The sequence below is a fragment of the Anguilla anguilla genome, chromosome 18 (genome assembly GCF_013347855.1).
Source record: "Anguilla anguilla isolate fAngAng1 chromosome 18, fAngAng1.pri, whole genome shotgun sequence".
Lineage (NCBI taxonomy): Eukaryota > Metazoa > Chordata > Actinopteri > Anguilliformes > Anguillidae > Anguilla > Anguilla anguilla.
In genome coordinates this window covers 3,260,218-3,277,082 of record NC_049218.1, presented here as the reverse complement: position 1 = coordinate 3,277,082, position 16,865 = coordinate 3,260,218, and the positions used below count along the sequence as shown (strand labels likewise).

General features: G+C 42.0%; 2 protein-coding genes across 4 annotated transcripts in view; one reads left to right on the top strand and one right to left on the bottom strand.

The window, feature by feature from the left end:
• The window catches only part of antxr1d (ANTXR cell adhesion molecule 1d), a 29,246-nt gene extending 19,615 nt beyond the window's left edge, over positions 1–9,631 (bottom strand). For both annotated transcript variants that reach the window (XM_035399958.1, XM_035399959.1), the window contains exons 1-3: positions 8,983–9,631; positions 1,058–1,129; positions 448–519 (exon numbers count right to left, since the gene is read on the bottom strand). In XM_035399958.1, the coding sequence (XP_035255849.1) occupies positions 448–519; positions 1,058–1,129; positions 8,983–9,134 (296 nt within the window). In that variant the 5' untranslated portion in view covers positions 9,135–9,631. The remainder of the gene's footprint in view (positions 1–447; positions 520–1,057; positions 1,130–8,982) is intronic.
• The window catches only part of prdm8 (PR domain containing 8), a 38,384-nt gene extending 21,676 nt beyond the window's left edge, over positions 1–16,708 (top strand). Inside the window, exons 1-4 of one of the 2 annotated variants that reach the window (XM_035399961.1) lie at positions 12,328–12,491; positions 13,680–13,903; positions 14,219–14,450; positions 14,869–16,708. In XM_035399961.1, coding sequence (XP_035255852.1) covers positions 13,688–13,903; positions 14,219–14,450; positions 14,869–16,001 — 1,581 coding nt within the window. In that variant the 5' untranslated portion in view covers positions 12,328–12,491; positions 13,680–13,687 and the 3' untranslated portion in view covers positions 16,002–16,708. Of the gene's footprint in view, positions 1–12,327; positions 12,492–13,679; positions 13,904–14,218; positions 14,451–14,868 lie in introns of those variants that run through there. The other variant, XM_035399960.1, reaches the window with a different exon arrangement.
• Positions 16,709–16,865: the final 157 nt, after the last annotated feature.

The following is a 16,865-nucleotide window of genomic DNA, read 5'->3' as shown; positions in this document are numbered from 1 at the left end:
TACTTTTTAAACCATTTTCCAGTCACTATTGTCCCACCTGCATGCCCATCCAATCAGTGGCAGCTTGAGTGTCTGCCTTCCCATAATGCCCTCGCCCACAGGCCAGTAACAACCATTCTACACTCTACACAGTACTACAGGAGAGCCAATGTCTATTTTATACCCTGCAGACCACACAGTACTACAGGAGAGCCAGTAACTCTCTTACACAGTATAGTCCACACAATACTACAGGAGAGACTGTGACTATTTTACCCCATACGCTATACTGCAAGAGAATCTGCACTGGCATCCGTACCAGACCATAGTGATCCATCCATGCACTGGGACAGTTCCTTAACACCCAGCCACTCCAGAAAAATGTGTTAAGTGCCAGTAAAACAATCGAGGAAATGTCTCATTGATAGCGGAAGCAATAAGACTCCAGCAGGACACAGGAATATCTACCTGTTCTCCGTCAGCTTCATGATGGTGGTTCCTCGAGATGAGAAGACGATGAAGGACATCCGGAGCATTGGGCTGCAAGCAGACATCACTATAGATTACTGTGGCATCTGACCCTTTCACTGCAGTTTACCCAATCACGGTTCAGCCTTTAATCACCTGCTCTTATCCAGAGTGACTTACACAGCTTCTCTCTACATACCGGCTGTTTTACTGGAGCAATGCAGGCTAAGGAAGGACATGCGTTTCTCAAGGGCACCATGGCAGTGGGCAGCCTGGGGTTTCAACTAACAGCCTCAAGATCAGCTGAACAACATTTACACTACACTGCTGTGCCAGCAACATTAGGCCCTTTAAGAATAACAGTTCCTTTGTTAGTCTGAATAGTGTACTTGCATTATGATGGCCTTTTTTAATAATAGGCAATTATTGAAAACTGAAAACGGAGATAATCTGGAATAGGCTGTGATGAGTAGGAGTATGACCAGATAGAGCCATCAGAAAAAGGTGTGTGTGTGTGTGTGTGTAAATCATTTGCACATGTTAATGGTAATATCAAACTATGAAACTGACTCATTTTAAAAAATGACCATGCATAAAACTTTTGTCTTACCTTATAAATTTCTCTGCCAGATGTTCAACAAAGGAATAGATCTCTCCCCAGTGATTTTTGACACTTCCAGATCTGTAAGGGGGAAAAAAATATTGTTTTCAAAGCAAGGGAGTGAACCAAGAATGACCAGGAGTGGAATTCATTTAGCATGCCTTCACATGTGGTTTTTAATATTTCAACCAGAATGATGTGTTCCTCTTATAATAATTACTATCTAATCTATTAGCCTATGTCTTGGATTTTATGTGAAACTACAACTGGACCACCATCTAATATGAACATGACTCATTTAAAAATATACGAGAGTGTATTTCATATGTGAAGATTTATTTGGCTACATATTTATTGATGAGGAGTGGGTCACAGGAAAGGCATTAGTCAGGAGACTGTAAAGTTTGGGAACCCTTCCTATGAATGAACCACACGTATTAGTATTTCAAAGAGGGACTGTTGGGTGAGGTTAGAGATAATAGCCAATTTTTTTTTTTTTTATCGTTTCAAGCCATTGGTAGCGTCCAGTCGTATTTGTAAGCCCATCTAATGCTTCGCTAAGACAAGACATGTTCCACTCACGCGTGCGCTTTCCTTCAAAATGTCTGCATAGATCAGCACAAGCCTTCCACGTGCATGAGCACAGCCACAGTTTGGATTTGGGATTTTACACAGGTATTTGCAGGTGTTTGAGTGTATCACTGCACCAGAACCAGTGTCTAGGCTCAGTGATCCATCCCTGGTTCAGTGTCAGTTTAACAGCTTAGTACCAGACTCGGCTGCCTTTCCAAAACTGGAAAATTAATCTGCATATCTTCTGTGCTTTGAATCATTCAGCTGGGTGGTGTCCCTGTGCTGTTATACTTATCTTGGAAGAAATTACGTGAGCCCATGTTTAGTTCAAATTGACTAAAGTGCGTAGAACCTGCAAACCACGCTCTAAATCAAGCTTTAAAGTGCATGATCTCAACTCGAAAGAAGAACGACTGTCTCGTTAATGCCATGCTCTGAACCCATAGCTAAATTATATGAACTGTTTGAAGGCCCAGTAGAAGGTCTGGGCAATATTGTTTAAGCACTGATGCAATATTCTCCCGGGTCTATGATTCACTTTTATGGCCTTTTCTTAAAAAAGAAAAAAAAAAAAGATTTTTCCATACAAGCCTCTAACTGTTTCTAACTGGCACAGACACTGGCAGCAGTCTAACACTGGGGCCCCGTTGCTGTCAACGGAACGCCAACGCAAAAAAACCCGTAAAACGCGCCCGCCAGCGTAGCCAGTGAGCCGAAGATGCGTAAGCGAGCCGGGCTGCGCACGCGGTCCGCCGGGACGCTCCGAACCGGGGACGGGTAACAGGGCCGTCGCTCCGAAAATGAGCCCGTTTTCCGCTCGCCCCGTTCCATCGCAGCGCAGAGAGAGAAGACACAAGGCAGGGCCTCCTGCTTTGATGTAGAGCGACCGCAGAACCCCAGGTGTTTAAACAAAAGGGGGGGGGGGGGGGTTCAGCCTGAGGGGGGGGCTCCCCTGTGAGGTCATTAGCATGGCGGTGGGTCTGGGGGGTCCTGGACGGGAGTTTTGAGGTACTGTAGTCTGGGGGGGGGGGTCCAGCCCCATTCAGCTTGCCTTTCTTCACCTGTCCAAACAGCATAATGGGAGGATGTGGGTCATTTTTGTGGAGAGATCCGAGATGAAAGTCAGATAAATAAATCTGTCAGGGCATTTCTGGTGGGGGGCATGGGTGTGGGGGGGGTTGAGGTGGATTTCCTAATTCAATCCGGTTTTGATTCAGGCTCAGACTTAAATTAGATTTCCGAAGTTTTCATTTGTACGTAACTCACTACCTAATCTTTCCTACGTCTCTGACCCTGTGTCCTTTGCTTAATGTAATTTTAAGAGATTTATATGCTTGAATTTTTTTTCTCTCTCTCCCCCCCCCCCCCCCCCAGTTTGGATTGTCTAATTCTATTGTTCATAGACCCGTCTCATCCCTGCTCTCTCTTCCTTATTTCGGGATTGATCTCCCCCTAGTCATTCAGGCGCAGAATGTTGATCAGAGAAAGAGAGAGAGAGGTCGTTTCTCAGCTTGTTCCCTAGTGATGCATCCAGTTGTGGAACTGTGTAGGTAGGTAAGCTCCAGACACTGCATATGCTGACTTTGCCCGGGGAACTGAGTTAGGCAGGGTTTCAGACATTAGCCAACATTTGTGGCATTGGATCAAAGCATGCAATTTTCCCACATTGGCCAATATGGGTTTTTTTATGAGTTTTTTTTTTTTTTTAATTCCTTGTGGAAAACGTCCACTGTGAAGCTCTTTGAGAACCTGGTTGTAAATAGTGCCATGCAGACCCATTACCTGAGACTAACAGCACTAACCGCTCCCAGCATCATGACATATACTGTACACTGTGGTTGTGGTGAACATTACACTCAAAGGATTAAATTAATACCTTTCAAAAATAAACAGTGGCATTCCCGCTTCTGAACGCGAACTCAGTCGGACTGTAACTTTCCACAACATCAAGTCTGCTCTCAATTCTGTCTGCCTGTCTCCCTCACTGAGAAATGATCTTTACCTTTTACACCCCCCCGATCATGTAAACTTTTTCCCACTGCACGCCGTCCTCCTGCTCTGTTCAGCTGGCTCCTGTTGAACCCTGAACCGTCTCTTCCACCCACACAGCTCCCTGGCCAAACCCCTGAAATCCGTTTGATGAAATCATCTAAAAATAAAAAAAAACAACAGCTGGAGTGTTTCTCTAAAAAAAAAATAATAATAAATAAAAACCTGACTCATAGTTCACTCTCAGCCTGCGAAGACCACCTACAATAACACAAAGATGCTCTCATCTCCGGCTGTTCTTCTGACTACTCTGATCTCATGGAAACCCTAAGATCTTTTTTCCACTAAAAAAAAAAAAAAGCACTCCTCAATCACATGGGCAATCTTTCCCACTCCTTCACAGTTGACAAATGTAATAATTTCCTTTTTACATTTTTTCCCAATCGAAAATGAAAGCTATACACAATTCCACTGGCCACCTCCACCTCCGCCCCCTCTTACTGACCTCCTTGCAGTTATTGGTGAGAGTTTACAGAAAGAAATGTCACTCCAACGTAAACAAAAATCCAGTATTCCCGGTATAACAGAATTTGAACTGTGCTTACTGTAAATGTCATGTATAAGATGGAACCCGTTCGAAGACGCTTGGCTTGGCATTTGCTGTGCTTTTTCTTCGTTATTAAGCTAGGGGTCAGTGGGTGACATTTTAAGGTAATTCTGTCTGTGGCACCGCGTCGTTTGGTCCATAAAGCAGACCAAAAGCTCAGCCATGCATGCCAGCCAGCACATCCTCAGGCTTTCACTAAACTTTACAAAAGCAAAGGGTAAAGTGTGAAGGGTAAATCCACAAAGTCTGGCAAACCCAAAAAAAAGTACTAAAGCCAGAACCCTTTAAACAAAAACAAGTCGTTCCTCGGTTTTTTGTTTTTTCTCATTTTCTCAGACAACGCCACTTTTTCCGTTGTGTTCATCATCTTAGAAGGAGCAGGTGGTTTCAGAACGTGCAGCCCATATCTATCTTGTGTAAAAAAACGGCGCGTTCTCTCCGCCGTTCTGTGCTGATGGACGCAGCGGTCGGGAGCTCCGCGGGTAATGAGGCCTACTATACGCATCATCGAGAACCTCGCATTCCCGCCAAATAAAGCTATGACTCAATCTGACCAGAATTCAGTCTGTCCTGCGCTGCAGTTCATCCCTGACTTCAAGCAACACGTTTAAGCACATTTTGCACTGCATATCCTGTCAAATGACCACACATGCATTTGTTCTTTGTTTATCTCCTCGGCTATTATACCCCACACCGCTGTCGGTGACAAAATGGCTGACTTTTTGTTCTTCAAGCTGAGGACAATGTGGTTGCACTAAATGACCGTGTGGTGACAGCTAGATTCCAGCCTTGATGTCTCGTTGGCTTTTATATGACTTCCCAGAGAGAGCAGCCAGCTCTAGGACTAGACTGTAGAGTGCAGAGCAAGGGTATGTTTGTTGTTTTAAACATTGGAGGCACTAGGCAACCAAGATAATAAAAAATAACTACTTTATTAAGCATTTTTGCTGACTTATTAAGTATGTTCTGGTAATACGCTGGGGCGAGTAAAGAGAAAATCCCACTGAAAGATGTCTTGATTTTCACACGCATGAAAGAGTTTGCACAACATTATCTTGCATCTAACTTAATCGAGGCTCCAATCATAACCTAAATGGTAATGTCATGTTGAAGAGGATGAATTTGTTTTTGACTTGCTCCCTTAAACCATTGATCCATTTTTACTTCACCTCACCTCAGAGTCTACACCTTCAAAGAAGGCAGGGTGTAAACAACATAGGCTATCCCAACATGCTCTTCACCTAACTGCCGTTCAGCCATTAAAACCCGTAACGTTCATGAGCGTGACTCCTTTAAACAATGATCACGTCAAACAAAGCCATTGTAATTTAATAACAGTTGAGAAAACTGTACCACAGGTTGCCAACCAGACTTTTAATGAGTCCAAGCCCTGACCAAACCCCTGATAGTTCATTCCTCTTGAAGTGGGGTTTTTTGGTATGTTTTACTTTGTCTGCTGCTGTATTTTGGGGTCTCTCAAATGTCTTTAAAAAATTACTACTAAAGCCCCCCCCCCCCCCCCCAGATAATTATACGTTCTACGACAGTTATCGTACATTACGTTGTTTAGCATCTTGCTTAACTATACGGGATAAAAGCCAGTGGCTCCCAGTGAGGTAAAAACGGGGGAAAACTAGATTAATTTGCGCATGAAACCGATTTGGTTTCAAGTACTTGAGTCCGTTCCAAGGAGCAGCGCGTGGCGGTCGGTGGGCGTGCCTAACGGAAATGCTTCGAGCCCTTCGCGTGCGCTGCGGCGAGACTACAGCTGGGAGAGATAACGGCGATTAGCGCTCTCGGCTTTATCCGGCGCCACTGGGCGACACGCTAACATCTCTACATGTTTCGCACAGCGGGGCAGGAGAAACGTCTTCCTGCCTGGACGGGCTCACAGTCTCGTGCACATTTGGTTTCAGTAAAACCGTAGTTAACAGATCTGGCGCGGCATGGCGACCATGTTCATTATGACTTATTAAACAGCAGGTTGGGTCCGTGGCAGTCTGATTCAGCAGTTGTGCCTTGGACCTGAATTCCAGTTGCTACTCCATAATGCAGCTTATTGTTTAAAAATGCAATTTCCTGTAAACATTTTTAAATAACTCCTTAAACTCATTATGGTGTACTGCTTTACAAAAAAACTGTGTTGTATTTGTCTGCACTCTTATTTTGCAGGTATAAGCATTTAAAAACAAAATTATGGCCTCCTTTATCTGGGAACAGCAATGGTTTTGATTTGGAGGGAGGATGTTTAATGTTGTTTAGTTTCTTCAGGTAAATATAATCACCAAAACATTGTACTGCACTAAGGAGACGAGGCCTGCTCATCAGTGATGTACCATCCCAGCTGACACAAAACGTTCTCACAATGTTGCTGGCATGTAGCGGCAATGTTATAACATTGACAAAACATTCCAGCAACATTGCGAGAACATTTTGCGTTAGCTGGGATATTATCTGGGAGTGTCAAGAGACAATAACTTATTTCTGAATAACCCTACATAGTATAAGCTCTGCTGTTCTTTGGTTCATCAAATTTGTGAAGGATTGGAGAAAATGTACCATTTAAAGGCCCTTTGTAGCCCTCTGTAAAATTGATTAAGATGATTAATTGCTGTATATGGTTGTGTGTGGTCCTGCTGTATAGGTTCATGCTTTACTGTGTTGCTTAATATGTTACTTCCTATCCTGTGCCCACTATCCCCAGTTCTTGTGATATGCACTTTAATGCATCACAAACTGACGGTTCTGCAAGTCACTGTATTAGTGTTCACACAAGGAATTAATGCTAACGTCTAACAATGTCCTTATAATTCAAACTAACAATATCAATATTTTTAAACTGTTGTAACAACATATGCATTGGCCATATTTTGCTGAATCAGCAGTAGTCACTTTAAAACAGCTGGGCCTCTTTTAGGAAACCCACATCGGACTAAAAAGCAATAAATGTCTCCACCTGCCTGGCGACGAGGGCCTTAGAACTTAGAACAGGAAGTCTCGTAATGAGCCTCCGATCGTTTGAAGCTAATTGGGCCAGGAGCCTAATCATGCTTCCTTCAAAGATAACGGTCATCCATCCTCGCAACACAAGCAAATGTCAGGCTTTCCTTTTAAAATTCAACACTGAATATTTTGTTGAAATCAACAGATATAAATGTACTTCTATAATCAGTAATCTCTCAAACTTCACCTCATAAGTAGACCTACAAACTACATATTTTCCTCACACAAACGATGCCTGTTCTATGGGAGCTAAATAGTCCCATATATACCGAATGTAGCAGTGTATTTGCACCAGACCTGTGAATGATTGACTGGTTTGATTTTGATTTATCTGAATGTTAGCAAACATGCCCTAAAAGCCCCAATCGTGGTGCTTTCTCTCTAGGAGAGTAAGAGAAGAAATGGGATGGGATACCAAAGCACTTACGGTTGCAAAACTATGTGACAAAATATCGAGCTCACTATATCTATCAGTAATCCTGCCTACAACCAGCTGGGGAAAAACAATGTCAGATAGCTACAGTAGCATGCGTCACTGTCGAGTGCCTTTAACTGTCTATGACCTTAAAGGCACGCAAGACTGAGTTATAGCTAACCTGGTAGAATTGTACTGAAGAGCCACGTGCAAGATAAACCATTCTGTCAATACATTGAGCGTGGAATTGCCACCTATCCCAAAACAGCCAGCTGGGGAAAAATAATGTCAGATGGCTACAGTAGCATCGCTGTCCAGTTCATATGACTTTGAAGACATGGGCGACTGAGTAACAGCTAACCCGGTGAAAGGAAGAGCTTCTTTTACGGACGTGGTAGTGTCACGAGCGCGACTCCCTGTCCAGTTTCAAAGGGCGGGGGGGGGGGGGGAAGGACCGAGCAAATCTTGGATCATTTTGAACTGCTTGGTCAGCTAACCATATTTTCAAGACGCGCCACCCCTTCCACCGTCTCCTCGCATAGACACGCAAGAGTGCGCGTGTAGTTTGCTGACTGAGTGATTCACAGCACCAGATAAAATTATATAACTATATAAATGCTATTCCTTGGGTTTGCAACGTGAAATTGCAATTTAAGGGTTTGCACTGTCCGTGTTTCGCATAAAACGACAAGATAAAGTTATGTAGGCCTATATTCTTCACTTAAAATATTTGTGAAACAGGCATCCACGAGGTTAGCTACAATAAATAAAATCCATACTGCTATCTAGCGAATTGCTTCAAAGTGTAAAATAGACATCGCGTTTCCGCATTACAAACAGTCTCATCAGACAGCTGGCGCAGCTGGAGCGTCCGACAACATAAGCTACAATTTGTAACCCTGTAGCCTACATGCATCCAGCCCTCAACACCGTGATCGATGTGCTGCTTTTCTTAGTTTTCAGACAGGGTGGATATGGACAATCCAATAACGGTAACAAGCCATTGCGTGACTAAATCAGACTTTTTGCTGTTGGTTTGTAACGGGACGTATAGGTTTATTGACTGTGTGTTGAAAATGAATCGATCGGGTTGAGTAAACGAATGAAAAAGAACAGCGGAAAGCCAGCCCCGTTCATAAAACATGACGGCTTCCAGAGTCCCATAACGAGACAAAGGACCAGAAGTAGCCTATGCACGAGTTCAGAGGTGTAGCACGAGAGCGGTGAGGGAAGGACGGAGTGAAAGACTAACGGTATGCCCCAGCCGCGCTTCGAGACAACTAGTTCGTTGCATGGCTACGCGCAATGAGGAGTAAATAAAATGTCATAAATGTGACAGCCACTTACTTGTCGAGGACAAAGTACAAGTCGAAAGCGCCTTGACAAGACCTCTCCTCTTCAACATCTTCCTCTGTCTCAGCCGTAACTGAAGGCAGTGTGAACACGAAAAATCCAAGTAAAACCAGTGCAAGGCACGCGTTAATCAAAATACTCGCCATCGTTTCCTAGACCGTTTGATGTCCCCAAAAAAAACACAGTACAGAAATTCAACAGCGTTTCACATTATTCCCAAAGTCGTGGAAGGGTTTCCTCCAGGAAGCTCCGGCACAAAAGGATAATCGCGGTTCCACAGTTCCGTCCTGTCCTTGCGTCAGACGGCGCAGTTTCTTAACATTACACACACGGTCTTCCTCCAAACGGAGCGATCAAGTGATGAACTAGGCAATGAAAAGGTAACACGTGCGTGAGGAAAAATTACTTCCCCTTGGAAAAATGACAATAACTGCCAATTAAACGCTTAAATAACAAGCCACATAAGATACAAACTATGCACCAACTCCTAATTCCATAGATTTATGTTGGAGACGGTGTGTGAGACGGGTATTTTTTTAATCTCCTTGGTCGGGACAACATCCAGGCTACTTTCTTGGCTAATACAGTGCAGCAAAAACAAATGTATGAAACAGCGGAGATCCTTTAGTACAGTAGGCTAGTCTCTCGCGCTAAAAAAAAGGGGGGGGGGGGGGGAACAGGAGGCCCTTGCTGCAGTGCTGGCAAGGAATAAAATGAGAGCGCTACGTCTGCATGAGTTGGTAAAAAAAAAAAAATACACGGTCTGGTTTCATATTTCTAATCTGCCCGCATAGAAAAGCTTGAAGTTCTGGCCCCACCTTATTTTCTGTGACTGCATTTAGAAGCACTTGGACAGTATATTATTATAATTTTGTAATGTTTGTTTTTTTATGTTTTTATGTCTAGCAGGCGAAAATCCAAAACACACCCACACACACATACGTGTGTTGAAGTTAAAGTGTCAAAATTGATCTAACCGCAAAGCGACGTTGCCTTAGCTTAGTAAGCAAGAAACCAAGTATTTTTACACAATATTGCTGCAGAAATTGATTAATTATGTATAGGGCTTAAATGTGTTGTTACAGAAATTACCCCATGGATTTGATGTGGATATCTTAGACTGATACTGTAACCTTTTGATTGATGTATGGCTTATGTCCCTAGTTTCTCAATTTGATAGGGTGAGATAAGACACATGTACAAACATTTGTGCTCTACTTCTTCCACCACTCGGATTGTCCAGAGATGCAATTAGATGCAGTCGTCGCCCTAACAAATAAAAGCATTTCTTGTCATACCAGAGAAAGTTTAAATGACGTAAAGATTGATATGTTGCATGATATTGCCGGCTCAACTGTTTTGAAAAATCCTATTTTTGGATCACACCACCGTCCAAGTTCTAAAATAAAGCTCAGCGGAAAGCTTTACATAATATAGCTAAAATCATTTACCGTAATTATTAGAATAGCTTGTCCTAAGTTATTGAAAATCAGACTTTTTTTACTCACTTAGCCTCTCCAGAATTTGTACAACTTATTTAAACAGGTAAACATTTATGACAGCCACGACGGCTTTTAATCAGAGAAATTTGTTTTTGAGCAAGCGTGCACAACGGTTGAACTGTACAGAGAGAAATAGATGGGATACTGTATGGCTCGGTTCTTGGATATTCAATGCGTCCAGAATATCCTCCTGAGATCCGGCGGGAAAAAAAATTAAGCATTTAACATTTTCACATTATGCAATCTTGGACGAAAAAAAAATCTTGTTGCAGTGGAAATATTTACAAAAACATTATTTGATTTTATTGAATGGGCCTTGTTGTGTTGTTCTTAAGATTAAGACAGAGACTCGTGTCCCCTACAGGGGACAAAAATAATTGCCGGGTCTGTTGGTCTCTGACTACAAGTAAAATGGAACACGAGGCTGTTAAATGACATATGATCCGGTACAATCTTGTTTTGCCATTGAACGAATGCGTTATTCATATCCTAAAAATATGAAACTGTTGTAATCTGGTGAGAATTTCGCTAAATACTGTGCATTACTTATTTCAACTGAATTACTACTTTTATATAACCACACGATTTAATTAAGTATGTTAAAAAAAAAAAAAACCTGTCCTAATTTTTTTTCTGTCAAATGACGGGAGCTTGTATTCAGACGCGGTTATTTTGACCTCTGAGCGGATACACGTCAAGTATGCTGTGGACATTTGAGATTAGCCTATGTCAGTTTTACAGGAAAGTGTGGGCATACATACTGGTGGGAAAGGTCAGGAATGAGAAGCGACCACAATAAAGGAAGCGTCCTGCATATTATTTTTTTCCCTTCCTTTAATGTTTTCAAAAAAACTCCTTGCAGTTAAACTGGCTTCAATCAGTCACGGCCCCTTGATCTGTTTACAATGAAACAAAGCAAATGGCCCGTAATAGTAGAAACATGCAACTGAACACCAACGTAGATACGAAAACACAGTAAAATGTCCAGTGATAATTCAGCAGGGTTTATGAGCCCATTCAATAGGGACTGTGTGTACTCTGTTAAAATACTTTAACGGTGTACATTTTATTGTGTAGACCTTGAACATACCACAAATAGTTACCGCTGTTCCAGCGTTTCCAGATGATAGTTTAAACGGGGAATGCCATCACCCTATCCATGTCTGAGAGGGTATGTTAGGGTAATATATTTTTTAAATGTGACATGTTTGTGCATGTCCTCTATACAGCCACACTGTTAATGTTATATTTGTTTACCTCAACTGAATCTATTTCAGTACTTGTGTCTCAAATCTAAAAAACAAAACGCATGGCTACAGCGTGCAGTAATGACGATGTTCTTAGTATAAAGTACCATACTCTTAGATTATTGAATTAATTCGTGATTTAATTAATTAATTAGAATTAATTTGTAACTATTAAAAGTAATTTACAATTATTGTTTTATATGGCAGTGTAATCTGACTCCCTCGTGGCAGGGTTAAATATAAACACATATTTCCTTAAATTCGAAATACCATCCAAGTGAACAAGTCACCAGTAACTGTGCAAACGAGAATCATGTTAAAACGGCTCAGTATGTGTTTCGTAAAGATACATTAAAACTGTAGGCTACTCTCAGACAAAAGGAATTCTATGCAATAATATGAACTGTGTGAGCTCTCGTGTTTTCATCAATTACGCTCTTCAGCCATTAAGGGGGTCGTCTCACGTCTAATTAGGCTGACCGTACAGCAGAAAAGGCACCAATCAAAATGCCACCTGGCGTTAAAGAGAACGGAAGAACTGGTATGTGGGCTGTCTCGCGTCAGTGCTCGGCCGCCTGGACGAGAATAAGTGTGTGACTGAGCAACGTCAGCGGCACTTCAAGCCAAGACCTCGCCCGCGCGCAGTCACTCTCGCTACAGTCGGTGGCGGACGGCGGCTTGCATCAGTGCACCTGCTGAGGACTCAGCATCTCCACGCTGCTTCTCTGTCTGAAGCGTCTCCATATCCAAATTGGTGAGTGTGCAGCACGTTATATGTTGTTATTTTTTATTGAATATATTAACACTGTGTGTATCCCTATGTATGTTGTTCATCTGTTTTCATTTTGCTGTATCTTAGATTGAAAGTTCCCTGGTCACACAACAAATTGCCGTCCGACAGATTCCGTTCGCCGGTGCTTAGTCGGTCTCTTTTCAAATAAAAACGGCAATATTGGAAAAGGGTCAGATTGCAGTGACTTGTACGGACATACACTTGCCCATTAAAAAAAAAAGAATTAGAAATAGAATTACGTAAACACAAAAAATGTTTATAAAATGTCCATTGTTACTTCAACTCTTAGCAGATAACATTTGGTCCCACTCTGGAACGTGGGACCAAATTGTATCAGTCAAGAGTTTAATTAACACTGGACATTTTGCTGTGGATATTTAAAATTATTGTGATAAATCATATCAAATACATATCGCTGACATGCAATTATGCAGTGGATCTTGACGGTTGTTCCCTACTTGGCAGTTTTTAAGACATGTCCTTAAAATACGACTAGGACAGCGTTTGAGAGGCCACGCAGCTGAGACAGTTTAGATGCCAGATGGACAGACAATAGGAGAAATCAAACTGAAACGTCTAAACAAAAGGTTGAGTGAAATCGAGGACTCTGCTCAGTATCCCTGAAAATCAATCACAGCGAATTAGATCAGTCCGCGAGAGATTTTATATTTTCTCATGCTTATTGTTTTTTTAATGTATTTTTTTTCCCTTCAAATTCGGTCGTAGCCTACTCGTTAAAACAAGATAAAAGAATGGAGAAGGAATTGGTGAATGACCACTGTTGTCTTTCTTTTGCTTGTGTAAGCCTAATAGCAATACTAAGCTACACAGTATGAGGTCTAATATTGTTTCATTAATCCAAGTCTTTATTTGTTTATGAAAAAATAACGGGCAGATCTAATATGCATTGCACTGATAAAAGCATGCTGTTCGAGGAAACGAAAATATAACCACTAATTAAATGTTTTGGGCTAATTAAATCAAAAATCAATATACTTGGTCATATATTGTACGGGCTACGTGCTAAAGAAAAACATTTCACATGTGTCCTCGGGCAAGGCAGTGTCTGACGTCGCCTCCCAAATTCTTTCGTGACACCTCGAATTTCTTCCTTTTTAAATCTCTTGTTTTGTTTGTATCTCTCCTCAGGTCTAGCCATGGAGCTTAGTTTTTTGCCTCGCTCCCTTTGGGCAAGCGACGCCAAACTTCTTCAGCACCACGTTACGGATCTTTTCACAAGTGTACACGTCACAAGGGACCTGTCAGCCGGGGCATCGTTTGGACCGTGCGTTCTCCAGAATACTTTTTACGACACCATCGCCTTCATCGCCTTGAAATCCTGCGATAAGAGGAACAAATCCTGTGTTTTCCGGGTATGAGAAGTTCATAACCCTTTATATTTCATAGATAAGAACGGCATTTCTTTTTTATTTTAATAAAATGACCATGTCATCCATTGTAAAAAAAAAAAAAAAAAAATTGAATTAATTAATTAGGACTGTAGCATTTGAACACTTTAATCTAATATGTATGATTTAGTTAAATTTATCTAAGTAAATTCAATATTAGGGCAGTGCATGTAGGCTATGTCATAAAAGCTCCCAGTCTTGTGTGTGACCGCTTAGCCTAAACAAGGTATGGTGTTTAATCTCAAAATGTGACGCGTTTGGAAATAACTTTCTTCGCAGGTAGATGCAGAGGCTGTGAAAAGTTCACCTTTGGTGCTTTCCTGGTTAAGACTTGTGCAGGCGGCGAGCAACAAAGAAGAACAAAATATGGAGGCATACCTAAGGAGTGGCCAGTTGTATTTTCGGTCCACGCGCAGTATACAAAAAGATGAAGAACTACTCGTCTGGTACGACGAAGAACTGTCTCATCTATTAGGATTCAACGAGATAAAGACAAGAACGCTCACACACGGTAAGAGCTCATTGTGTAATGTAGAAATGGTGTCTGTCAATTGGCACCTACTTTGACAGCTGCTTTAGTTCTGGTTTGAGGTGGACCGTGGATTTGGAATTATGGGTTTTAAAGTGGTGTCCTGGATTTGACTGTACCCAAAAGCAAAGTGGGGAAAAAATATTTCTAACTTCTATTAAGACGCAAAAGGTAGGAAAATGCTGTGACATTGGTATAATTTGGGTGTTAGTATCGCTAAAATATTTCCCATTCTTGTCACCTTTAAGCGTTTTGATGGCATCGCTTTTAGTATCTTAGGCGCTTATGTTTTTGTCTGATAGTCTGTCTTTTTTGGAAAATCTGATATAATTCAATAATGTAGGGGTTGGTGCAATAAAGGAATAAAGTCTGATTATTCTTCATGTGTCTGTTTTTACAGGATTCAGATGTACAAAATGCAACCAGGCCTTCAAAAACGAGTATCCCTATCTTGCGCACTGTCGTTTTCTTTGTGCGCAAGTGAAAAGCGACGTGCGCTGCCACGGATTGCAAGAGCAGAAAACTGTGGAAATTAAGAGACAGCAAAGGGTCACCGACTTTCACAATATCGCCAGGGATCTGGAGCACAAAAAGACTAATATCAACGAAGAAGACTACGGCTCCCCGCGGAAAAGGAGGCGCGAGGACCTCGATAGTACAAAGGCCAAAAAACCCGTTTTACTGGAGAAAACCAACATCGCCAACGATACTAATATAACTCTCACAACCAGAGAAGGCCAAACCGTACCGGAACTCGCCGCATCCGTTCTGAAGCACAATGCAGACAAGTATCTGTTTAAGAACGATCTTCCTGAATGTAAACAAAGTGCATTTACGGAGGTTAGGAGGGTAAAAGAGAGGCTAAAACTAGAGAAGGCTCCCGAGACAGATGATGAACCCGGAGTTAACCGGACTGGACAGGGCCGCGTGCACGCGGGCTCAAGTCTGCAGTCAGATGGAAGTGCTTTCTCGTTCGTCTTGCCTAAGGGCACCCATGAACAGCAAAAAAGCGCTTTCTGTAAACCAAGTAAAAGGACCATAAACGACTCATCCGTGCATCCGTCCCAAGCATTAACCAGTCCCCCTGAGCGCTCGGAGGATATAGCAGAAGCGATTGCCTCTAAGACTATTTTGGGATATGGCACCATGTTGGGATCCCGTTTATTAAACGCCGAGCTCTCCAGTAGGCAGTCCGCGCCGGCATCGAACGCCGCGATGAATGCTTACCCGTTCGCTTCAGAACACTGGCACAGACATATTGGAGTACATGTACAGACCACCTCTTCTCTAACTCTACTTCCGCCGACGTTCACTTCCTTCGGGGTCTCAGTCCAGAACTGGTGCGCCAAATGCAACCTGTCCTTTCGCATGACCTCGGATTTGGTCTTTCACATGCGCTCGCACCACAAGAAGGAATTTGCCCCGGAGTCGCAGGTGAGGAGGAGAAGAGAGGAGAAACTCACCTGCCCGATTTGTCACGAGTATTTCCGAGAGCGTCATCACCTCTCGCGCCACATGACCTCTCACAACTAAACTGTTAAAAACTCTAATGTAGGCTGACGCTGCGCGTGGCCCCCGCGGTTATGGGAGACCAGGATAACGGCGAGTTGTGCTTTACGATGTGAAATTAATTTGTAAATGTATCCCTTCCCAGATTTAGATTTTCATAGGCACACGTGCAGCTATAAATATTTTCATTTCTGATGCTGTTTAACCAATATTTCATTTGTATTTTATGTTTAAACACGCGAGCGTTATGCTTACTAATACTTAAATAACCTAGATCCTTGTTGTAATCACTGAAATATATGAACTTTAGGCTTCATCGAGATGTACCATTGACCGCATCTGCGCCAAATCTTATAAAAAGAGTGTCCGTTAGATGGCCCCATACGCACACTTATCGTTGTGAATGCAAATGTTCTTGCGTTATAGGAATACTAGTGAGTGGCCTGGTCTTGTTGGTCAGGTTAGAGTTAACATACTTAAATTGTGCCTTAGGAAACCAAGAGAGTGACTACATGATACGTTGAGAAAATGAATGAGAATTGATCTTCAAGTTATATTTTGATTGTTACCTCATGTTTTTCATGTCTATTATTCAAGAGTGTGTATTTAATGTCTGTCAAAAATAATATTGTTTAGAGTATTTTTTGTATCTTCATTTTTTGTAGGGTACTGGTATTCATTAATTGTTATTTCGTCGATTTAAAATCTGAAATGATCTGTAATTAAAATATTCGAACCAAAACTGTTAGCGTTTCGTCCCTCTGTTACTGTCGACCAAACGCAAATGTTGTAGGTTATTTACATTGATGAGCAAAATCTGTAATTGAATGCATATTCTGGTAGCGAATTTAGTTTTGATGTCTATACTATTTATATTCTGGACTTATA